Genomic DNA, 22125 nt, shown 5'->3' with positions numbered 1-22125 from the left:
CTTAAATCTTCTCTTGGTCAGTAGGTCACTGGAGACAGTTTCCCCATTTCTCACATCTGTGCTTTCCTTTTTTTTTTTTTGAGATGGAGTCTCACAATCTCAGTTCACTGCAACCTCTGCCTCCCAGGTTCAAGTGATTCTCCCACCTCAGTCTCCCAAGTAGCTGGGACTACAGGCGTCTGCCACCAAGCTGGCTAATTGTGTGTGTGTGTGTTTTTAGTAGAGACAAGGTTTCGCCATGTTGGCCTTGAACTCATGATCTCAGGGGATCTACCTGCCTCACCCTCCCAAAGTACTGGGATTACAGGCGTGAGCCATCACACCTGGCTGTGCTTTCTCTTTTTAATTTTATTTTGAGACAGAGGCTTGCTCTGTTGCCTAGTCTGGAGTGCAGCAGTGCAAACATGGATGACGGCAGCCTCAACCTCCTGGACTTGTGATCCTTCCACCACCTCAGCCTCCTAAGCAGCTGGGACTATAGGCGCACAACACCATGCCTGGCTCATTTTAAATTTATTTTGTAGAGATGGGGGTCTCACCAAATTGCCCGGGTTTGTTTTGAACTCCTGGGGTCGAGCAATCCTCCTGCCTCAGCCTCCCAAAGTGTTGGAATTACAGGCATGAATCACTGTGACTGGTCCACTTTCCTTTTTTGAAATGTTAGTGGTTTAATTCGCAGATATATACATATGCAAAGCCCACATAGCACAACATGCTCATCACACCCTGAACACTTAAGTCCAGGCTTGGGGGTCTGGAGGGGTGAAGGGAGGCCATGCCTGTACCACCCTCCCACCCAGATCTGCCAACAGCATGTGCACTGAGCACCCAGAGACCACGCTGCTGCTCTCTGGTTGGTCTTCAGATCGGGAAGCTTTGGGATTTGGGACTTCGGATGTTAAGGTCTTACTCAGTAGCCATACCAGGTCCCAAGTGTGACGAGTGGTGGCTCCTGAGGACCCATGCCAGAGTACTTGTTTGTGGCTGCTTTTGTGAAATTACAAACCAAGGGCTAGAGCTGTAATTTATAAAATATCCTTTATTTATTCTAAGGAACAGTCAAGCAGTAGCTTAAAAAAAAAAAAAAAGATATTTTTTGAAAGATATTAGTGTTGTGACCTGGCATTGGGCCCCATGTAAGCGGGGCAGTGGCTGGGGCCACTGCTGTGGCTTTGCAAGTTCTCTGAACTCACTGGCAGGGGTCTGGTGGGAAACTGGGAAGCTTTGGCATGGTTCTGTCCAGTTGCTTATAATCAAGAGAAATGAGTTTTGAGGTTTGCAAAGAGCAGAAGTAACATTTATACTGCTGGCATTTGATAAAAGATTGCGTATGATATATTCATTCCAGGAAGTATAAGAATGCTTTAAAGGAATAATTTGTACTTGCTGCTTATGGGGACTAGGTATATTAGAATTATAGCATCATTATGGGAACACGGTGTTTCCCTACAAATTCAGGAATTCTCTGGTCGATGTAAAATCATACTCCCTGATTTTACTTAATTAGTAAAGAAAGAAATAAATTAGAGTAACATTTAGTCAGGTAGAGTTACTCCTTTTCCCCCTTCTTTATTAAATTTTATTTTTAGCACAATTTTTTACTCAAAACGAGAGTTTGGGAATGTTCGAGAATCTCTACCAATCGGTAACCATGCTGGCTATCAGAAAAATCCATAAACACACACAGCATCAAGGTGTTTTCACAAGGCTTCCTTGCTAATCAACACAACACTTCCTCCTCCACTCAGATGAGAGCCTCAGATGCCAAAACACAGATGTGCCAACTATAGGCTCGTTGCTAAGCAGAGAAACCTATCAAGTTTGTCCAGCAAATTTGATTGTACAGGGGGATGGCGTCTGCTCTGTGGCCTCAGACAGGGATCAGCTGGTCTGTGCTGCTGTCCTCTGAGGCAGGTCCAAGCTGGTGGCCCTTAGGGGCAGGTAAAACGGTTCTCATGGGTTAGAACATAAGAGCTTTGAGAAAAAAAATGCAAAAAGGCTTATTAAAATTGGAGGCCTATGTGAATCTCCACATAGAGGCATACTGAGATTTCATTCTGTGCTTAGGTGAACTGCAAGTCTCACGCTAGCTGCGTGACTCAGTCCTCCCTGGCTGGCCTGAGCCACCAGCTACCATCTTCTAATACCACTATGTGGGACTCTAAAGAGGACATCAGCCCCAACCAAGGAACAGTGAGAGAGATAATCCCAAACATTTAAGACAGGGTTCAAGAGCACCCAGACATCTTCTGTCTCTTTCCCAGTTCCCATCTGGCTAGGGGCTGTGAATCAGAATTCAGAATCTGTGCTGCCTGGAGGGGACAGGCACCCAAATGCAATAAATAACTCCAAGCTCAGGACCCAGCCACTGACCCTCCCCCACCACCACCTCGGGTTATTCCTCGATGTGAACTGAAGGATCTGTGGGAGAGGACTCCATTCCACCCGCAAACCTCCCTGTACAACATCGAATGTGGGAGTCCAGCTGCTGCTTCTGCACAGGACAGAGCCTCCAGTCTTTTCATTAGAGCATCATTTATGGCATGGACTAGGAACGCAATGTGTTCACACAAACGCACAATTGTACATCAGCATCTTTACAATATTAAAGGAGCCATATACAAGCCTACAGCCATTGTACACAGGATGGTGATGGCTGGGAAGCCCCACCCACTAGTCCTCTGCAGTTTCTCCACCAGAGAACACACGGGGAGCTGTCACAAGGTGGGGGGGGGAGGGGTCCATCTTTGGGCCTGTTATAAGGGAGGCAGCAGGTCTGTAAGGACTCCTCGGGGCCAGTCCTCACTGGAATCCGGGGTCAAGAGCGCCAGGTCTGCCCGTGTCCGGGTCTCCTTGACAGGCTAGCATAACAAGTTTAATTAAAACTCTGTGCATATTTGAGTGAGAAATTTGGAGCTGGGGATGGCTCCCTGAGCTGGGGACCCAGAAGATGCTGCTGACAGATGGGCCCCTTCAGGGTGGGGCCCATTCCTGAGGTAAGGTGCAGCCCTGAGGCTGGTCAGAATGGGAGAAGGCTTCTCCAGCAGCCCAGGTGCCAGTCCACACAGATAGGACTGGAAGCCCCCCAGGCAGTGGGAGGTCACATGACCCAGAGGTGGAGCCTGAGCCCCAGACGGTAGCAAAGGTGAGGGTCTCAGATGGTTACAGAGCCACTCAGCCCCCAGGCCCCCATCACTCTCCTCCCAGCAGCCCTGCAGCACACATCCCTGCATCTGTCCCAAGAGCCCCAGCCCTGCAGGCATCTGGGCCTGAACGCCAGGCAGCTCGTCCACCCTGCGGCCATGATGCGTGTCCGACTGAGAACTGAGCACCAGATAAAGAAGCGTTGGCCCTTGTCGGCCTCTCTGACTTTTGCAGTTGTTATGGTTGCTTCCATTTTAAATACTGTAGAAAAATAAGCCATCTCAGACGCTAGGAGACCCACTACCAGAGTCTGCCCCATGTGGAGAAGGATAAACAGCTCCTCTGGAGTAGCTGTAGATGCCTCTTCCAACCCTGCCCCAGCAGGCCCCGGGTCCTCAGAGGATTCTGTGCCAGGGTGGGGAGCCAAGGGGCTGGGAGAACTGGCAGCGGAGTTCCCACTGCTGCATCTTTGGGTCACATCAACAATCCTTTGGCAGGCATGCCTCCAGCATCCCACGTTCTGGGGCCACGACACCTGGGACCCTGATGCTCCCTGGGCCAGCTTTGGACCCTCCTGCCTCACCCTCGGTCTCATGCCCACAGCCAAGCACGCACAGGAAGAACTCCCCAGCACTGTTTCCAGGTCCCTGGGGGGCCCAGGTGGGCACTGAAGCAGGGACTAGTCCAGGGGTTCCTGCTTGATCCGAACAGCAGTAGGGGTGGGCTGTGGTCGCCGCTCCTCCCGGCAAAGCACGTACTCACTGAACTGGGAGGAGTCCACGCCGCCCCCACAGGATGCAGCCACGCTGAAACCCCTCTGGAACAGCCGCTCCAGGACCTGCCCAGGAAGAAACAGAGGTCATCAAGGCCCAGCTGCAAGAGGACACCAGTTTGGCCTGGCAGGCAGCCAGAGCACCTTCTGATGTGACCATCTCAGTCTCACTCACTGACAAAGGTCCCTGCAGAACCAGGTGCTGGGTTCCACCACCAGAGGGATGGGAGTGGCCAGGCCCAGTGACCCCTCAGGTTACCAAACCCAGGTGAGCGACCCCATCCAGGCCACCATTCTGCTGCCCTCAGGGCCTTGATTCAGGGAGGCAAAAAGAGCCCTTGGGTCCCTTCTTTCTTCTCTAGGGTGTAACCTAGGCCCTCTCTTCAGACACATGGCCTCAAGTGTCCTCCCGAGTCCTGCCCCAGTAATGGAGAGTTCCCTGTCCCCCAGCCTCTCGGCATCCACCGGTTTCCCTGAGCTGTGCATTCCAAGTGGTTTGAGGCCTGGAGCAAATCAGCTCATGTGAGCTCCGGAGGGAGAGAAAAAGGAGAGGTCCTCTCAATATTTGAGTCTCTGCAGGCCTACACAACTATGTGGGCTTGCGCCTCTGTGAGGGTGGGGTCTGATTACTGTCTCCTGCAACTAGCAAGTTCTGACTGACAAGCTGTGGAATGTGTGTATGGGGGACCTCTTCCCTGCAAAGCCCATTCTGCCCTAACCCAGAAATGTGCCAGGCTCTTGGGTCTGTGAGGCGCTGTTAGAAAATAGACCCTCTCTCCATCTGAGCTCTCCAATTCTCAGACCCATCCAGGAAGAGCCCGTCCAGGGATTCTCTTGGCAGCTGGTGGGTGCCAGCAGCTCTCAGGTCAGCAGGGAGAGAGGGAAGGGGCTCCGGGCCGCCTTTCCACTCAGCCTCTGTCCTGCTTCGCCTGTTGCCTGGGTTTAATTTGAATCCAAAGTCAGACTCTGGGTGTCAAATGAAGCACGCTTTGTTGAAAATACTCTGGGCCATTTTTATAGAACATCCTTTTGGAAAAAAAAAAACAGTACAGATCGATTTTTTTAAGTCCATCCCCCAGGCGCCATCATTTAATTATGAGAGGGACATAAATTATGCATCGACACATTGTTGCCTTTTTTGCAGGATGGCACGGAGGGCTTCACCATTTCAGGGATCGCACCTCCCTCCAGCTTGCTCTGCCCCTGGAGGGCTCCGTGGAGGCCGGGGGGCGGCAGAGGGCAGTGGCGCGCAGCCCTCACCTGCACCGAGTTGAGCCGGCAGTAGCCGTTGAGTGGGAAGCGGATGACGTGCGTAGGGTCTTGGTTCCAGCCGGCGTTGACGGAGTTGCACATGACATCTCCGGTCTCGGGGAAGACCTCCTCGATGAGGGCCTTCTCACCGCTGAGCGCGATCCGCTCGCCCAGGTCAGGCGTGACGCGTACCACCAGGCAGTCACAGGCTCGGCTGCGGCGCCGCTGCTCCTGCTCCTGCTGCCAGCGCTCCAGCTCACGCACCATGGGCTGCAGCTGATAGTAGCGTGCCTCCTCGTACAGCAGGCTGAAGTCCTGGGGATGTGCGCACACAGTGTTGCTGTACGTGTCGGCTCAGGGGTGGGGGAAGTCGGGGAGAGGGGAGGCATCCTGCCAGTTCCAACCAATTCTGCAGGAACTGCCACCCCCAGGGTATCATGTGGACTGGGCCAGTTGCACCCATTGTACGGATGGGGCAACTGAGTGCAAGTATAAAGAATCTAGCCTTGGGCCGGGTGCGGTGGCTCACGCCTATAATCCCAGCACTTTGGGAGGCCGAGGCGGGTGGATCACAAGGTCAAGAGATCGAGACCATCCTTGTCAACATGGTGAAACTCCGTCTCTACTAAAAATACAAAAATTAGCTGGGCATGGTGGCACGCGCTTGTAGTCCCAGCTACTCGGGAGGCTGAGGCAGGAGAATTGCTTGAACCCAGGAGTCGGAGGTTGCAGTGAGCCAAGATCGCGCCATTGCATTCCAGCCTGAGTAACAAGAGCGAAACTCCATCTCAAAAAACAAAAAAAAAGAATCTAGCCTTATCCCAGGGGCAGCCGCTGATGTGCATCTGTGCCAGCACCCCTGAGCCCTTCCATCTGGCTCCAGGCACTGGGCAGAGAAGCCTCCCCATGGAAAGACCCGGAAGCTCCACTAGAGGATGAGGCTGTGCCCATGCCTGGGGACCTGCTGCTGTCTTAGAATCCCACCAAGAGAAGAGATCTTGCTGGGCACAGGGCAGCCAGCCTGTGCCCACCCAGAGGCATAAAAAAGTTCATCTTTAGCTAGGCCTGCCTGGGTTGGGTTTTCCGCTTCATCATCAACCAGCCCTGAGACCTCTAAACCTCACTTACTGAGCATCTCAGTTCTTTTTTTTTTTTTTTAAGATGGAATCTCACTCTGTTGCCCAGGCCAGAGTTCAGTAGCTTGATCTCAGCTCACAGTAACCTCCGCCTCCGGAGTAGCTGGGATTACAGGCCCCTGTCACCACACCTGGCTAAATTTTTGTATTTTTAGTAGAGATGGGGTTTTGCCATGTTGGCCAGGCTGGTCTCGAACCCCTGGCCTCATGTGATCCACTTGCCTCGGACTCCCAAAGGGCTGGGATTACAGGTGTGAGCCACTGCGCCCGACCTCAGTTCCCTTACGTATAGAATGGATATTAACACCCAATTCTGAGAATGAAAGTGAGAGTCAAAGGATGCAACATATGCCAAGTGCCTGGCCCAACCCTTGCCCAAGCAGGCAGAGTGTCCAGGGAAGGGAAGCCTACCCTCTGCCAGGCAGCCCCCTTCTGGGCTGGGCAGGCTCACACAGACTGTCCCTCAGGCGCTGACAGTGGCTCCATGCCCTGGGCCACGTATGTACACCATACACGCTCACCCATACCCATCCCACCGGGAATGGCCAAGTTCCCAACGGTCCCATGACTCATGTCTGATGAAGAGGCAAGAAGCCCAGCTCCCTATCCTACAGGCCCTAAGTCCCTTCCACCTGCTGGCCCTGGCTTTTGGAACCACCTGGAGGGAGGCCTAGATTCTAACCCTGACCTCTGGGCCTGTCATCAGTCAGGCCTCTCCTGCCTAGCACAAGGGTTCCTCAGGGCTCTATCCTGGGCCTCTGCTCTCTCCACTCACACTTGCTCCTGAGATTTTTTAATTTTATTTTTTTAGACAGGGTCTCATTCTATAGTCCAGGCAGGAGTGCAGTGATGTGATCATAGCTCACTGCAGCCTTGATCCCAGCCTCAAGGGATCTTCCTGCTTCAGCCTCTCGAGTAGCTGAGACTATAGGCATAAGTCATGCCAGGATCATTTTTATGAATTTTTTTTTTTTTGTAGACACAGGGTCTCCTGGTCTCTCTATGTTGCCCAGGCTAGTCTGAAATTCCTGGGAACAAGTGATCTTTCTGCCTTTGCCTCCTAAAGCACTGGGGTTACAGGTGTAAGCTACCACTCCTGGCCATTCTCCTGAGATTTTAAATGACAACCGCATGCCAGAAAACCTCAGCTTTTCTCATGGCCCAGGATTTCTCCATCCGATGCCCCACCAGCTCTCCCATGCAGGGGCAGAAACCACACTCCAACAGCCTGGTCCACCCTGGGGCCTCCACTCACCAACTCAGAATTCAAGCCCCAAGCCCCAAGGCACCTGCAAGAGGCCCCTTATACTGCCAGTGCTCACCCATGTGCTTTTGCAGCCTCACATTTATGTTTCTTTAATTTTTATTTATTTATTTTTTTGAGACAAAATCTCACTCTGTCACCCAGGCTGGAGTGTAGTGGTGCAATCTCAGCTCACTGCAACCTCCATCTCATGGGTTCAAGCAATTGGACTACAGGTACTAATTTTTGTATTTTTAGTTGAGATGGGTTTTCACCATATTGATCAGGTTGGTCTTGAATTCCTGACCTCAGGTGAGCCACCTGCCTCGGCCTCCCAAAGTGCTGGGATTACAGATGTGAGCCACTGCACCCAGCCTTTTCTTAATTAAAAAGAAAATTTGTGTGTGTGTGTAGAGACGGTCTTGCTCTTGCCCAGGTTGGTCTTAAACTCCAGCTTCAAAAGATCCTCTCTGCTTGTCCTCCCGAAAGTGCTGGGATGAACAGAGTGAGCCACTGTGCCTGTCCTAAACAGAAGTCCAATGTGCCACTTTGCTCCATCTGATCTCCGTCCTGGTCCAAAGCCTCCACCCAGCCTCTCTTGGCCTGGGAAGGGGCCTCATCCACTGTACTCACCCCTGCCCCGCCCTGCCTCCTTTTTCACACAACAGCCAAAGAGATCTTCCCAATTTGCAGATCTGACTGTCTTTCCCCTGCACATACCCCTTCCACTGCATTCAGCATTAAGTGCCAGGCACTGGGCTGCCTGCCAAGGTCCTGACATCAAACAGCAGCTTCCCTTCCTGCCCTTCCCCTCCCAGTCCATAAGGCTCCAGGCTTGACACCTTCTTTCCAGTTCTGGAATGCATCAAGCCATCTGCCGCCCCCACCCCCTGCACCAAGGCCCTCACACCTGTGTTTGCCCCTGTTCTGCCTTCACCACCCAGATAAACATTGTTTCTTCCAAACGCACCCAGCCTAGGTTACATGGAATTCAAGTTCAACATCTGTCCACCCACTAGATTCTAAGTTTCTGGGAGCAATTCCTAGGGTGTGTTTCACTGTGTTTTCAGTCTCAATTCAGTGGCTGGCATCCAGTAACTGAGCTGGATGAAAGACAAGGCCCCAGGGCTATTGGTCCTCTGGATAGAGGAAAGAATGAAGGAAGGACAGACATTTGATAGTATTAATACATAACACAGTAGCCCAGGTCTGAGTTTCCTTCCTCCTAGGGTCCCTGACACCACGGAGGGGCTAAGAATGAGGCAGGACCCACGTAACCATGTCACCTGCCCGGACAGGCTCACCCTGACACCTGGGGGTTACCTTTTGTTTAAAGCATATAAAGGGTAGCTGTTTGGGTCATCAGGGCTTTTCTCCCTGCAAATTGCCCAATATGGAACAGAATTTTTTTTTTTTGAGAGAGTCTTGCTCTGTCATCCAGGCTGGAGCACAGTGGTATGATCTCAGCTTACTGCAACCTCTGCCTCCAGTTCCCCGTTCAAGACAATCTTCTGCCTCAGCCTCCCAAATAGCTGGGATTACAGACGCCAGCCATCATACCCGGCTAATTTTTGTATTTTTAGTAGAGATGGAGTTTCACCAAGTTGGCCAGGCTGATCTTGCACTCCTGACCTCAAGTGATCCACCTACCTTGACCTCCCAGAGTGCTGGGGTCACAGGCTTGAGCCACTGTGCCCAACCAATGGAACAGATTTATGAACCTCTAACTACTATAATGCTGGCATGCGCCCATCCTTAAAAATGACAAACATTCAGCAGGGGTACGTTGCGCAGCTTATCTGTTTTTATATACCCTGATAAATAAGCTAAAAATGTGAGAAAACAAAATTAGTTTAGAAAAACTGATTTAGCCCTCGGCTTCATCGTTTAACTTTTTATGGTTGCCATGACAACCAGGGGTCCATTTATTAAGTCACAGCATCCCCTGAGTAATGCCATCCCACAGGCCGCGCAGGGGTGGTGGGGCGTCAGCTTCGGACTTACCTTGAAGTCATCCGGGAGCAGCAGCTTGGACGTCCGCAGGAAGCTCAGGACATAGCGGAAAATCTCCCCATCCCGGTCGATGAAGTAATGTTGCTTCAAACTGTCCAGGACGATGGGTTCGGTGCCATTGAAGAGGCGGCTTATTCTGGAAGAGACGGGTGAGGTGGGATGTCTGAAGGATGGGGTAAGTTGGCCTGTCTCCCCACACCCTGCCCCCACTCCTTAGGGCACACACGGCTGGAGGGGCAAGGGACCTGACATGGGCGACTCGGGGGCTGTTCCAGGCCTGACAACATTTGCACACACCCAGGGCGGCCAGGCTACAGTTATCAGGCCACATCACACATCCTGCCTACACTCACCACAGCCAGAGAGGGACACACCCAGCTGTACACACCAGCCCGCCGACACATGTTATGTTACAGGCCTGGAAAGCTACAGCGAGACACAAATACCTTACTCCCTACACACAACCACCCTTGCCAGACAGACCCACCCAGAAAGTGTACATGAACCACCCAACACCCTCGCCAACAGCCACACACCCAGTAAACCAGCCAGGATGGTCCATGAGGACACACATCCTCCTCACCCAACCCATGTAAACCAGTGTGAGATACAACTCGCCTGTGCAACAGGCACAGGGCCATGCAGTCCCTTCCTTCCCCCCACACACATACCCCACAGATCCAGACACATCCAGGAAAGGACACACACCTGTAAATACCAGGCACCCACAGACATAATGGCACAAATCCCTGACTGCTGCTCACTCAGGGAGCCCATGGGAGGAGAGAGAGGCAGGCAGGAGGGATGGCAAGTGTGCCATAGTACACACATGCAACACGGCCCTTGCACACACACAAAGGCATACACACACATGCCAGTGTGTACACACACACACAAGCCATGCACTTATGCAGCACAGTGCATGCATGTATGCACACATGCCAGAGCATATGCACATCACCCTGGGGGGTGGTGGAGCTGGTACTCTATCCTCTGAAGGGCAGTGGTTATAACAAATGCAGGACCAGGAAAAGGGTCTTGGGGAGCCCCTGATGCCTGTCCCTGTCCACTCCGGGGAGAAGGAGCCAGGCCTCAGAGCCACAACTGATCCCACCTCCCCAGTGCCCAGGGTAGCTGCCTCTGGTTTGGCAACTGCCCTGGCAGACCCCAGGTCAAGCTATGGATAACTAGGAACCCCAAAGAAAGGTGGGGGTAGCCAAGGGCTTGGCTTGGGAATAGGAGGGAGGTTGGCATCATTTCCCCAAAGGCAGCACCACCAGACATCCTGCAGCAGGCAGGACCACACTCCTACCCAGCTGGACCCCGCCAAGGTGGCAGCTTCTCTGCACAGCTGGGAGAACAGTAGCTCCAATCTGGGACCTAGGCTTCCCAGCCTGGCCTGCACACAAGCTGGTACCTAAGTCCTTCACTCTCTGCCTGCACCAGCAGGGATGCCCCTGTCCCCACAGCAGCCCACTCCTCTGTCCACTCCAAGCCAGCCACCTCCAGGGCCCTGCCCCACTGCCACCTGCACCCATGACACACTAGCTGGGCAGGAGCTGAGGGGGTTAGAGCCCCCAAGTCTGCCCTCAGGGCCTCCCGTCCACACCATCCTGTGCTTTGATGGTCTGGCACACTCAAGGCATCAACCATGGTCTGCCCAGGTATGGAGTTTCTGTGAACATGGTGCAGGTCTCTGTCCTGGCACAGGGCACTATAAAGGGCAAGGGTTAGCTGGGGACCGTGGCTCACATCTGTAATCCCGGCACAAGGTAGAGGATCACTTGAGACAAGGGGTTCGAGACCAGCCGAGGCAACACAGTAAGACCCCATCTCTACAAAAAATTTAAATTAGCTGGGTGTGGTGGCATGCACTTGTAGTCCAAGCTACTTGGGAGGCTGAAGTGGGAGGATCACTTGAGTCTAGGAGTTTGAGGTTGCAATGTGCTGAGATCACACCACTGTACTTGAGCCTGGCCAAGAAAGCCCAATGCTGTCACAAAAAACAAAAGAAAGACAAGAAGAAAAGAAACAAAAGAGAAAGAGGGAGGGAGGGAGGCAGGAAGGAAGGAAAGAAAGAAAAGAGAGAGAAAGAGGCAAGGCTGCCTTGTGGATGGGCGTGGGGAGGTCAGAGCCTGCTGTGAACCTGAGCCTGTGGAACCAGAGCTGCAGCCACCCAGATACACCTCATCTCAGAGTTCGATAGACCAATGAGCCCTGTCACCCCCCTAGGCCTGGCAACAGTGGCACTGCAGGTCACAGTCCCTGCTGGAAAGACTTGTGGGTTCCATAGCTGGCTCTAGTTCCAAAGGCCCTAGGACCTGGCCTAGCAGAGTGTGGGCATCCAGATGTCAGTGAGGGCCACCCAGCATTCCTGGAGACAGATAGGTCTGGCCGAATCTGCCAGACACCATGGGCAGTGGTTGGCAGGTGGCTGAGCATCCACACGTGGCACCAGTGGGAAGTAAGAGCCACATCCACAGGTGAGTCAGCAAATCCAAACCCTCAGCTTCCCTGGGAACTCTCCCCACCCTTTCTGGTGGAGCTCCAAGGTCCATGCAAGCAGGCAGAGTTCTAGGCCTGGCTGAGTTCCCGACCCTTCTGACGTCAGGTCTGGCTGAGGCTCTAGCCGGTCCTGTTGGTCTAGAAGACTTCTGATGTACCCACAATTCCAGGGCTGGATGGGTTCTAGGTTCTCATTGGTGCAAACTTAGAAGGTTCTCCATCTGCCTTATTTCAGGACTGGCTGATTCTAGATCTTTTCATGGTTCAGTATCGGCTCTTGGATCAACTGGCAGCTGCACAGCCTCTCCCAAGACAGAGGCCTTTCATGTCCTCAGTGTCAGAGGCTGCCAAGGACATGAGAAGGTTGAAGAAAGGTGAGGATAATCCCCATGGAGGAGCCCCCAGCCATCCTCAGGGCTGCAGGTGTGAGTTCCCCAGCTCCATCAGTGGCTCCACATATTCCCTGTGGAAAACGGCCCATGCCACCCTTTGCAAGAGGCTGCAGGGTTTGAGGGACCGGCTTCCGAAGTCCTCCATGGAATTAGGTAGCCAGTTCACGCTGCAGCAGCTGGGACCCTCAGAGGCAGAAAAGATGCATTTGACCACCTGCCCTGTGTGCACAATGGCGGAGCATCAGGACGGCCTTCGTCTTTTTTTTTTTAAAAAGCTGTGGCTTCAATTTCCTGGCTGTTTCAGGCACCAGGTTTTATGAGTTTTGAAGCTCCTGGCCATCTTCATTAGATGCTTCCCACAGTTGGGGTGGATATCAGAGTGTGCCTGTGATGGTGGCAGCTAAGGGAGGTCAAGCAGGCAGGACACCAGCAGTCCACTCTCAGCCCTGTCTGCACTCGGCTGTCTTGGGTGAGGACCAGTGACTGCTCCTGGGCAGACCAGAGGAGGCACCCAGCACAAGGCTCTTCAGCTGTCTCTCTCACCCAGAGTACCCTGACTGCCGAGACCCAGAAGCCCAGGCAGAGTTCCTGGGGGGAGCTGAGGGTGGAGGTCCCCAGCTTTTACAGTACTGCCTCAGGCAGGTCATCACCACCATCCAGAAACCCCCTGAGGACCTTAGCACTTAATTCTCCATCTCTAGGTGTCTCATAGATTAGCGACACTGGGTGAGATGGATTTTTTCCAGAATTGGTGGAAAACAGTGCTTCCATTCTAATAATCCACTACAAGAAGGACAGGAGAAATCTGAGGGGCTCTTGCCAGCACAGCTGCCCAGCCCACTTCTCAGCCCCCCCCCCCCGCCCCTGCCGACTCCCTGTCCCGATTGCCCTACAGGTCACACCATCCCTGGCCTCTAGTCCAAAGCTTCAGGCCTGCAGAGCACCCCCATGGCAGCCAGAGGCCATTCAGGCAGAACAGATCCATCTCGAGCTCCAGCCCTGGGGGAGAACCAATGTAGACTGCCACTCCTTGGGCACATCAGGAGGGTTCCATGTGCCAGATCACAGGGCCACAAGGGCCTTAGCTCTCCATGAGAGCACACCCTACACTGCAGAACAGAGTGATGGGTGAGCAGGGCCTGGTGAGGGGAGATGGCCCTTTGCCTTCCTGCTCCCAGGCAGCAGCCAGGAGCCGAGAATGAGGAGGGCCTCCCACCCGCCTCCCCCAGGGCCTGGGCTGTGATTACTCCAAATCAGAAAGGCAACTGTCTGATTTCAGGAAACACTCTTCAGAGAGGGTTGTGGGCTAAGGTTTTATGAATTTCACTCACAAACGTCGGCAACCGATTAAGGGATGATCTATCTTAAACAACTCGGGAATGCCACAGAAGGCAAAATTGAAATTAAATAAGCAGAATCCATCTCCCATCCTAGTCAGGGCTTTGCAAATGAGCACACAGACCCAAACTGCTGACCTGGCCGCACGGCTCTATCCCCACCCCATGAGCCCCAAGGCCACAGGGCCCCAGGCTGAGTCTCTATCCACTTGGGGGACCGAAATGCCAGTCACCATCTGTACCCTAGACTCACCGAATTTGGAGCCAGACACTGCACACATTTCCAGTTTTTCCTCCTCAAGGGAGCATGCCTGCCCTTGCAAGCGCTCCAACGGGCTCAGAAAGCCACATCCATGCACCACCATTCTCCCTGCTCTGAGCAGCCACACCGGTGACAATGCAGCCTGCCACATATGCTCCCCAGAGACGATCCCTCAGTGTCTGGTGGATTAATTAGCTCCTCCTGTTATTTTAAATGCATAACTCAGGGGTGATGCCCACAGCCTTGGCCCTCCCACACTCAGCCTTCGGCAGCCCCAGGGGAGCGACGGACGCTTCTCTGTGCCAGGAGCAAACATCTTCAGCTGAACAAGCTGCTCGGAGACCCAGACCACCTCAGGCCAGCCCTGCTGCCGTGCCAACAAGGAAAGCAGGTCCCTCACCCAGGAGAGAAACGCCCTACAGGGAAGAGCAGGAGAGTAGGCAGCATCCAGCACCCCGCACCTCTTGCAGGCCCAATGGCCTGGGCAGCCTGTAAGTTCAGCAGCATGGGGGGTACCTGCAAACCCCCAGCCAGGGTCCTGGCCAGAGACCCTCTATCCACTGATGGGGGTATGTGGCTCATTCCTAGCTAGTCACTGCAATACCAGCTCCAAGGGAAGCCAGCTGCTAGTCTCAAAGGCCCAGCAGTGGCCACTGAAAATGACAAAGATGGCACACTGCAGCTCACCACAGCTCCTCCTCCCTCCCCTTGTGAATTTCCCAGCAGTGGAATAGGAAACAGGACTAAACACCTATCCCCATAACCCCAAGACTTACCTACTTAGTATCACTCACAAATGACCCCCTGCAGAGGCAAGGCCTAAGTCTCACTCTAGAGGAACCTTGAAGGTATGAGACTACCCAGACCGCTACTGGCAGGGTGAGGCAGGGCTGGCTCTGAATAAGCCTGAGGCCCCTGCAGATGGGTCAGGAGCACCATCATGCACTACCAATGCCGCCAAGTCAGGTCACAAGCCTCTGTGCATAGCAGCTTTCAACAGGCAGGCTCAGACTCCCCAACCCTAGCTCCCTTGGTCTGTGTCAGCTTGTGCACTCTGGAGAGCCTGGTGGATGGAGTGACAGAGGGGACAGATCCCCCAGGCAGGTTTCAGATGCTGCCCTGAGCCCCCGCCACATACCTGGTGTTTCAAGCAGCTCACTCTTACCTGGAGTCGGGGTACTTGGTGAGCGTAGCCAGGCTGCTGGTGTACATGTGGCCGCCCACATCGATGTGCACAGGTGCATTGGACTTGGTGAGCTGGGCGGGCAGGGGGATGCCCTGTGCAGCCAGAGGAGACACAGGCGACCGGGTGAGAGACAGCCGGGACATGTTTCCTCCCTCCTAGAGATGGAAACAAAGCAGAACACAAGAGTTTCTCCACGACATGGCCATGCACTCCCTTTATGGCGAGTGTGATCACAGATCTAATCAGATCACTTCCGCCACTGCCTGATCACATATTCAGCTGACAAATTATGGCCACCACTGTAATAAAGTGTATTTGCATCATTTTCTTCAAAGTACTACAGGGAAAAAAAGAAAGATGCTTATTAGCAATAAGAAATCAAGAAAAAAAATTTTTTCAAGGTGTCAGCCTCCAGGGGCATAAAACAAACTGCAAAATTCTAATTAAAGGTCGAGGGCTTATGTGTTAGATGTGAAATATCCCCTGACAAACGAATCACCAATTTGTGAACTGGGATTCAGGGGTTTTTTGCAAGTTTGTCTCAGTAACGAGACACCTCTAAATTAGTGACTTCCTCAGCACCTAAGGCGTTGAGTTTTATACATGTAGTAAATTTCACATCAAATTAAGAGCGTTTTGTTTCAAAAATACATAATCCTCAGACAGTCAACAGCCACCTTGAATGTGGTGGCCCTAAAGAAGGACAGCCAGTGAACAGGCGCTGGGGAAGAAGGGAAAGAGGGGACCCCCAGCAGGGACCCAGCCCACCCTGCAGGCTCACCGAGGTGCCGGCACTGCCGTGTGTGTGAAGCGAGGACCCGCTCGGCCGCTCCTTGCGGTGAGGCATCTAGGCTTCCATCTCTGCCCAGAGTATCTGTGGGAGGGATTGACAAAACCAGAGAAGGCTTATTCCTCGGAGTCATCTCCCGAGGAGTCAAAGACGCTTAGAATTATCCTTTCTGCATGCTCTCTGAGACCTGGTGAGGTCCATGCAGCCCTCCCTAATTGATTCCACCGCCACTATCTCTCTATCCTGTCTCCACACCCCAAAGCAGGCCTCCAGGCCCTAACAGAGGACACATACACACACATGCACACATACAAGTCGCACTGTCACATGTGTTTTCTGGGCAGCTCCATGTCTGCTAATTCAGCTAATGACAGCACTGAAACATATGCTCACCATTATTGCCCCAAAATGTTTCAGAACAAATCAGATTTTCCTGGTATTTTGGTTTCAAGCCATGTTACCAAGCATGTCTCCTCTTGGAATGGCCTTGTGGACCATGGCTCAGGAAGCACCCCTCGCCCTCCATGGGCCGGGAAACCTAGGACCTCTCTTACTACCATCCCCGTGGTGATAAGATACAGCTTGCATCTGGCCAGACAGAAGCCTTTCAGCATTAGTCTAGGCACATGGATGGCAGCAAGACACTTGGGAAGCTACCTCTCCTCTGTGGCTCCCAATAGCAGAGAAAACCTGTCTTTGTTTGCCTAGTCTGTACCTCACAGTTTCTCCCCAGCCTCCCAGAGTGGTATTGTCTGTGTCTAATGCATTCCAGGCCCCTCAGGATCACACACCCCCTGAGGCATCAGGAGCAGGCCAGGAGGAAGCAGAGAGCAAGCAGATCAGCCAGTGAACTCTATCTACTACTTCCCCCGGGGGCACTCAGTGACTTTCCTCTGTGCCATAGCCACCTGAAATAAGATTGTTCCTCAGTCCCTGGAGGCCACGGGGGGGTGGGGCAGGGGGCACTTTGCCGGCTCTGTGTAGGTGGGGCAGAGAGGGGCAGGATTCTACAGCTCGTTTCACTGAACTTACAGCTGTCTCCAAGTGGAGGTAGGAGAAAATTTGCAGTGAATAGTCACCCCCCTTCAAACACATCCACAGACACTTGCTTCCACAAACCTATCCTGGCCATCTCTTGCAGGTTTCGCCTTTTAAGAAAGCAACCACATGAAATTCTTGGAACCCATGAGACTGCTTCTTCCCATGAAAACTCTGAGATTGCAATTTGTGCCTTGAAATTCAACGTCCAATTTTAATCCAATGAAAATCGAATCTTGCAAATGTAAGGTTGCTCTCCTGTGACTTGTTCTGCCCTGAGTGCTGGGGCAAGTTTCCTAACATAAAACTAGGGTGGGAGGCTGCAATGAGCAGACAGTGATGTTTAATGTATACCCTCACTGGGGCTCAGGGTCCACTGCTTTCGGGATTCCTGAGTTCCAGAAAGCTTAAACCAAACCAAACCAGGTCACTTAGCTCAACGAAGTTCTGAGAACCAAAACAGACCTCAGGAATGGATGATCCTGCCCTAGGAAGCTCTGCTGGGGGAGGAGTCAGAAGGGAAGACGGGCTGAGGATAAATTGAACAGGAAGGAATTGCTGCTACAATTCTGTCAAAGCGGACTGCAAGAGGTTTTCCTCCAGTACCAGGACACTCTTCCAGAGTGACATGAACACCAATCCCCCATCGCAGAAGCTGCTCCACCCTGTTCTTGGCCCCTTTTTTCTCCCAAGCACAACCTGATGTTCATGGTAAACCAGATACTTACCGTTGGAAGCCCCAGGCTTTACGCCTTTCTGTGAATCTCCAAGGTTTTCCCCAACGAGCGCATCCGTGCGGGACCACAACCTTCTTCTGGAGACCACTGCTGAAGTTAGAAGCACAGAAGTGGGTGCAGTGAGAGATACAAGTTCATTCCACCAACACCAGCATCAAAACCCACCACCCAGCCTCAGTACGCCCCGGCCCGCCTGTTGCAAGGGCCTCAGCGCTAGCGGGCAGGAGCGCCCACGGGTTTCCGAACTGGCCCAGTAGTGACCCGCTTCTCCAGCTGCGGCGGGAGACCCGGGTCCCTGCCCGCCCGCCGCCGAGCCCCGCCCACCCGAGCAGAGAGAAGTGAGCAGAATGCCACGCTCATTTACACACAAAATGATTTTGTGTCCCATTGCGCTCGCAGTTGTTCAGCTCTCTGGGGGTGATTAAACTGGCTGAGCTGCGGCAGCTTGAGACGATTTCACTAAATCGCTTCTTCGTGAAGTCGCTTCTTTGCTAAGCTGTTATTTTAACCATAAAAGGTAAACAGAAGGCGCCACTCGAGCTCCCTTCGGCTCCATACTCAGGGCGCTGGCCAGGGGCGAAAGTCCCGGGGGCCTGCAGAATATTCCCCAGGGGTGGCCCCAGAGAGGCAGGCGGGCCACCTGGTGCGCGCCAGCCCCAGCCGCGGAGCCAACCGGCCGGTGTGAACTTAGGGGCGACGGGAGCCGGCTGGGCCCAGACTGGAGGCGCCGCCGGGCGGGGTGGCCGCGGCACCCAAAGCGCCCGAGCCCGACTGGGTGGGGAGGGGTGTGCGGCGGAGGTGGGGCGGGGACAAAGTTAAATCAAGAGGCAGACACTTGGAGACCACAGATGGGAAGCTCGCCTAATTAAGGACGTAAAAGCGCTTTTGTTCTCAAAGTTTATTGTTGCTGGGATTAAAAAAAAAAATAATTGAAACTAATGCTGTTATTCACTCGTGCAGTTAAATTCCTTCATGCACATTTGAGATACCGAGCGAAAACTTTGAAGCTTATCTTTCTGCAGTCGGGGGTGGGGGCCGCCGGAAGACAGAAAGGCGCTGCAGCGGCGGGGGTCCACCAGGGGTGTGTTTGCGAGAGAGTGCCCGGTGCGCGCGTCCAGGTCATGGGGTGAAGGCGGGCAGCGGGGAACCGAATCTGCAGGCAGCGATCCCGTCTCATCGCGGCCCACTTCCAGCCCCAAAATCTGCGCGCCCTGGACCACCACCAGAGCTACAGCTCCTCCTGCCAGGTTTTGGACTCGTGGGGTGGGCGTCAGAGGTAGCACATCTGTCCCGCTGGAGACTTTCTTTCTCTGATTTTGGGCGCCAAGCCGGGCCTTGTGCATCTCGAAGCCCCACTTGCGTGAGCCCGTTTCTGACCTCGGAAACTCGCCAGTTCTGCAGGGTGCTCGGCCCAGTACAGGGGCCAGAGTGCGGGAACCTGCACACTCGCGCGCGCGCGCGCGCGCGCGCGCACACACACACACACGCGAATATACACACACCGCGCGGCAGGAAGCTCCCAGCCGGCCCGCGTGGGGTGGGTCCACCCGCGGCCAGGACCAGCCCACGTGGGCAGCCCCCCTCTCGCACCAGGCCTTTGTGCTGGGCGCCCCCGCGTCGCCAGCCCCCGCCGCCCAGCAGAGGGACAAAGCGGCCGCCCCCGCCCAGGTCCGGACCCTCGCCGGGCGACTTTCTCGGTATTGCAGCCACTTCGGGGACAGGGGTGCGCGGCGCTGAGCGGTGGCCGCCCGCGCAGGGCTTACCTCGGAGCCGGAGCGGCGGATCGGGCTCGGGCACAGCCCCCGCCCCCCGCAGCCGCCGGTCTCGGGTGCCGGGCGCAGCTTCGCCGCCTTTGCTCGCTGCGCGGGTCGCTCCGGTCTCGTCCAGGAGTTACTTTCTCTCTCGCCCCCAACCCTCCCCCCACCCACCCCTCCCGCCCCGGCCCCCGCTTCGCGCGGCCTCTCGCGGCGCGGCGCGCCGGGGCCTCCCCTCCCCACCCTCCCCTTGCCTCCTCCCCTCCTCGCGGCCGCCGCCGCCTCCTCTTCGCGCCGCTCTCCGGCTACCCTCCTGCCGCTCCCACCTCCTCTCCTCCCTCCTCTCTCTCCGGCGGCCTCCCTCGATTGCCGGAGAGAAAACCAGCCCCCCCACTCCAGCCCGTAGCCGGCGCCTCGCCGCGGCCCAGTCCGGACGCAAAGGGCAGCGATCCGGCCCCGAATTACCCAGCGCGAGCAGGCGCGCGCTGCGACTCCTGGCTCGGGGCTCGGCTGCGCCGCGGGGCAGAGGATTAGAGTCGCAATTAGCTCCGCGCGCCCGCGCCTGCCGCGCTCAGCGACAAAAACGCGCCGTTTCCCCTCCTTTTGCCGGCGATCCCCACCCGCCTCTCCCGGAGCCCGCGCCTTCCCGCCGGGGCCGCGGCCAGGACCCTCCCGGGAGCGGTGCGCCCAGGCCCCAGCGCCCTCCGCGGCCCAGCCCCCCGCCCCCCACCGGCCGGCCACGCGGCGCCCGGGCTTCCTCCGGGCTCGGGGAGGGGGCGGGGGAGAGGCTGATTTTAATCATTGTCATTTCATCTGATGTAATATTTCCCCGGGCGTTTTCAGCTGGGCATAAATTTTCGGCTCCCAAATAAGTAACACAGGGCACGTTTCTCACATTTCTTGACTCCTCGGTTACAAAGAGGAGAGCAGCCGCCGCCGCGGCGCCCGGGGCTGGGGGCGGGACTTGGGAAGAAACTGGGCTGCGAGTCGGCCGGGGCTGGAGCGGAGCCGGGGGCCAGGCCGCCCCTCCTCCCGCTCCCCGGCCGCCCTCCCGGGGTCCGTGCCCCGCTGCTCCTCTTCCGTGACGTCTGTGGACACGCGGTCGGCCACCGCAGGGTAGGGACGCACGGGGGCACCGGGCCGACCGCTCGCGGCCAGACGCGCCATTTCCTTTACGCGCGCGGCGAGATGGAGACGGCGGCGGCCAAGACTCCCGGCGGCCGAGGTCCGCGCCCTGAGCGCCCCTCCCCGGTCTCCGCTTTGGCTGCCCCTTCTTCCTCCTCTCCCACTCCCTTTCCTCCTCCCCTTCCTCTTCCTCCTCTTTAATTTGCGCCCCGCCCGTGCCGCCGCCTCCTCCTCCTCCTCCGCGACCATTTCCCCGCTCGTAGGAAACGGAGCGGGCGCCCGGCCGGCACTGCGCCCCCGCCTGGCTCCCGGGACGCCGGGGCCGCGGGGCGGGTGCGCTCCGGCGGGGAACCACTCCTGGGCCCCGACCAGGAGCTCCGGCCTTGCCTGAGCGCCCCCTAGCGGCCGCACTCTGGGGTTGGGGGACGCTTGGGTCGGCCTGGAGCCAGGGTGCGGGGGATTGGGGGTGCCAGTAGGGGGAGGGTGAAGTGGGAGGCCTTTCTCCCTCGACTAGAGGACCTTGCGCGCGTGGAGAGAGCGTCCAAACCGCGCTTCCGTAACTTCTCCACGCGGGAATTAGTCGAAACTTTCCTCCTAAGGGAAGATTTTATTTATTTATTTATTTTCGAACTCGAACTACAGGAGTAAGGGGGAAATTTTCTCATTAAAGTTACATCCCTGCAGTTAGTTCAATTACTTGATATATGCAGAAGATGTTGTAAATTTATAGATTTAAATAGCTTACAAAGATGCCTCAGGCCCTATCAGTTAATTTCCTTAATTTATGGATTTTGAGCTGCTCCTGGAACAGAAAAGGCCTGGAAGTAGGTCAGGGATCTGTGCAAGGGTGGGGTGGAGGGCTCCCGCGAGGCCCAAGGGCTGCCCACTCTGCTCCCCACGCCCCGGTACCTCCAGGCTCCCAGCTCGCAGCTTCGGTTCAACAGTGCTCTTTCTGCGCGCTCCGCACCCTGGCCAGGCCCGACAGGTCGGCCCGGCTCTGTGGTCGACTGCCCCAAGCACGAACAGCAAAGCCCTCCATCAACGCACATCCCACTTAGCATTGAGGGACCAGACCCAAATAGAAAGTGAAGCAAGTATTCAAGTACTTTGATCTCCCGAGTCCACCCTTACATGCTGGCTAGAATTACAGTCAGAGGAGATTGTGGGTGTGGGTGCCCCCAACTTCATGGACAGAAACGTCCTCCCCTTCCCAGGCCTTTGAGAAGGATGGAATGAGGGAAAATGCCAGCAGGCTTCTGTTGGAGGACCAGGGACCCACTGAAAATCCCCTTGTCATGGCCCCTGTGGCCCCAGCACCCCTCACACCTCTTTTGTTCCTCATCCTAGGTGGCTGCGGGAATGCCTTTGTTTTGTGTTCAATATGGGTGAATATATACATATAAATTAATACTTGAAAGATTGGTAGAAACGAAACTGTTT

The 22125-nt window shown here is 55.0% G+C and overlaps 3 protein-coding genes across 5 annotated transcripts in view; 1 reads left to right on the top strand and 2 right to left on the bottom strand.

Annotated features, from left to right (window-relative positions):
- Positions 1-1021: 1021 nt before the first annotated feature.
- Positions 1022-16116, bottom strand: KCTD15 (BTB/POZ domain-containing protein KCTD15). Its single transcript, XM_008987703.5, has 5 exons — positions 16023-16116; positions 15221-15396; positions 9551-9695; positions 5177-5482; positions 1022-3982 (listed from the first exon to the last, which is right to left on the bottom strand). The coding sequence occupies exons 1-5, from the start codon at positions 16086-16088 to the stop codon at positions 3824-3826; spliced, it is 852 nt and encodes a 283-aa protein (XP_008985951.1). The 5' UTR covers positions 16089-16116; the 3' UTR covers positions 1022-3823.
- On the bottom strand, positions 16078-21051 carry LOC144580786 (uncharacterized). Its single transcript, XM_078359817.1, has 3 exons — positions 20456-21051; positions 17798-17893; positions 16078-16115 (listed from the first exon to the last, which is right to left on the bottom strand). Exon 1 carries the CDS (start codon positions 20932-20934, stop codon positions 20473-20475), a length of 462 nt encoding a protein of 153 aa, XP_078215943.1. The 5' UTR covers positions 20935-21051; the 3' UTR covers positions 16078-16115; positions 17798-17893; positions 20456-20472.
- LOC144580787 (uncharacterized) overlaps positions 20523-22125 on the top strand; it is a 38461-nt gene continuing 36858 nt past the window's right edge. For all 3 annotated transcript variants that reach the window (XR_013530929.1, XR_013530930.1, XM_078359821.1), the window contains exon 1: positions 20523-20676. The gene's annotated coding sequence lies outside the window, so the exon portion shown is untranslated. The remainder of the gene's footprint in view (positions 20677-22125) is intronic.

The sequence above is a fragment of the Callithrix jacchus genome, chromosome 22 (assembly GCF_049354715.1).
Source record: "Callithrix jacchus isolate 240 chromosome 22, calJac240_pri, whole genome shotgun sequence".
In the NCBI taxonomy this organism is placed as follows: Eukaryota; Metazoa; Chordata; class Mammalia; order Primates; family Cebidae; genus Callithrix; species Callithrix jacchus.
This window is presented reverse-complemented; position numbering and strand designations above follow the sequence as displayed.

Bases quoted from the DNA above. Each gene is read 5' to 3' on its own strand.
- LOC144580786 (XM_078359817.1), bottom strand. From the start codon at position 20,934: ATGGTCGCGGAGGAGGAGGAGGAGGCGGCGGCACGGGCGGGGCGCAAA.
- KCTD15 (XM_008987703.5), bottom strand. From the start codon at position 16,088: ATGCCTCACCGCAAGGAGCGGCCGAGCGGGTCCTCGCTTCACACACAC. The intron at 15,397-16,022 runs GTGAGCCTGCAG...TTCCATCTCTAG, and splicing joins ACGGCAGTGCCGGCACCTCG to GAGGGAGGAAACATGTCCCG. The intron at 9,696-15,220 runs GTAAGAGTGAGC...CGTCTCTTCCAG, and splicing joins ACCAAGTACCCCGACTCCAG to AATAAGCCGCCTCTTCAATG.